This window comes from Miscanthus floridulus, chromosome 15 (genome assembly GCF_019320115.1).
Source record: "Miscanthus floridulus cultivar M001 chromosome 15, ASM1932011v1, whole genome shotgun sequence".
In the NCBI taxonomy this organism is placed as follows: domain Eukaryota; kingdom Viridiplantae; phylum Streptophyta; class Magnoliopsida; order Poales; family Poaceae; genus Miscanthus; species Miscanthus floridulus.
Window position 1 is genome coordinate 42,005,914 of NC_089594.1, and position 1,402 is coordinate 42,007,315.

At 47.9% G+C, this 1,402-nt stretch overlaps 1 protein-coding gene across 1 annotated transcript; it reads left to right on the top strand.

The window, feature by feature from the left end:
* The first annotated feature begins 291 nt into the window (after positions 1-291).
* LOC136507412 (uncharacterized) lies at positions 292-792 on the top strand. The gene has a single exon (XM_066502143.1). The coding sequence runs from the start codon at positions 292-294 to the stop codon at positions 790-792; it is 501 nt and encodes a 166-aa protein (XP_066358240.1).
* Positions 793-1,402: the final 610 nt, after the last annotated feature.

Below are 1,402 nucleotides of genomic sequence, written 5' to 3' on the forward strand. Positions count from 1 at the left end.
CAAGAGCCCATCGCCACCACCTGCCCCAAGCACTGGGTGATGTACTTCGATGATGCCCTTAACACCAACGGTGCTGGCACGGGCATTCTGTTTTTTACGCCGACCAAGGATAAACTCCGATATGTTCTCTGGATACACTTTTTGCCCTCCAACAACGCCGCCGAATATGAAGCATGTCTCCACGAACTCTGTATAGCCGTTGAGCTCGGCATTAAACGCCTCATGGTATACAGGGACTCCGCGCTGGTCATCAACCAACTTAACAAAGACTGGTCTTGCTCCTACGAGAAGATGGATGCATATTGCGCCGAAATCAGGAAGCTTGAAGGGAAGTTCTACGGTATCGAGTACCATCATGTGGTACGCGATGAAAATCAGCTCGCCGATCACTTGCCCAAGTTGGGCTCCTCTCACGCCGTGATTCTACCGGGGGTCTTCGTTCAAGATCTTCTGGTGCCATCCATTAAGGAAGAAAAAGAAATTCAGGAAGTTCCCCCCGTCGAGCAGCTGGTACTTATGGTACCTTTGCCGATCGCCGATTGGAGGGAACCGTTCATCAAGTACCTCTCTAGCACCGAAGTACCCACCGATAAGACTAAAAATGAATGCCTAATTCATCGAAGCAAGCATTACGTGCTGGTGGACGACAACTTGATGAGGAAAAGTGTCAAGGAAGGGATGTTGCAAAAATGCATCACCCAAGAAGATAGAGTGAAGTTACTTCTCAAAATTCATTCTGGTTCCTACGACAATCACGTGGCCTCGAGAACACTGGTTGACAAAGCTTTCTGAGCTAGTTTTTACTAGCCCACGGCCATCTCTGATGCAGAAGATCTCGTCCGATGTTGTGAAGGATGCCAATTTTTCGCCAAGCAAATACACGTGCCAGCACAAGAGCTGTAGACCATTCCAGCTTGCTGGCCCTTTGGATGCTGGGGACTAGACATGATTGGCCCTTTTAAGCCAGCGCCTGGTGGCTTCTGGTATGTATACGTCGCCATTGATAAGTTCTCCAAGTGGACCGAGTATAAACCGCTCATCTCAGCTATTGCAAAGAAAGCAGTTGAGCTCTTCGAAGACATTATCCACAAATTCGGTCTCCTGAACAGCATCATCAATGACCTCGGATCTACATTTATAGCCATCACTTTTGGGACTTCTACGAAGACCGATGCATCTTTGTCAAGTATGTCTCCATTGCCCATCCTAGAGCCAATGGCTAGGTTGAACAGGCGAACGGTATGATTCTTGATGCTCTCAAAAAGAGGCTATATTTGAAAGAAGAAAAGTATCCGGGTAGATGGCTTAAGGAGCTACTAGCTGTAGTCTGGGGACTGCACACTCAAGCTAGTCGTAGCACCAGTGTGTCTTCATATTTCTTGGTCTATGGCTCAGAAGCCAT

Bases quoted from the DNA above. Each gene is read 5' to 3' on its own strand.
- LOC136507412 (XM_066502143.1), top strand. From the start codon at position 292: ATGGATGCATATTGCGCCGAAATCAGGAAGCTTGAAGGGAAGTTCTAC.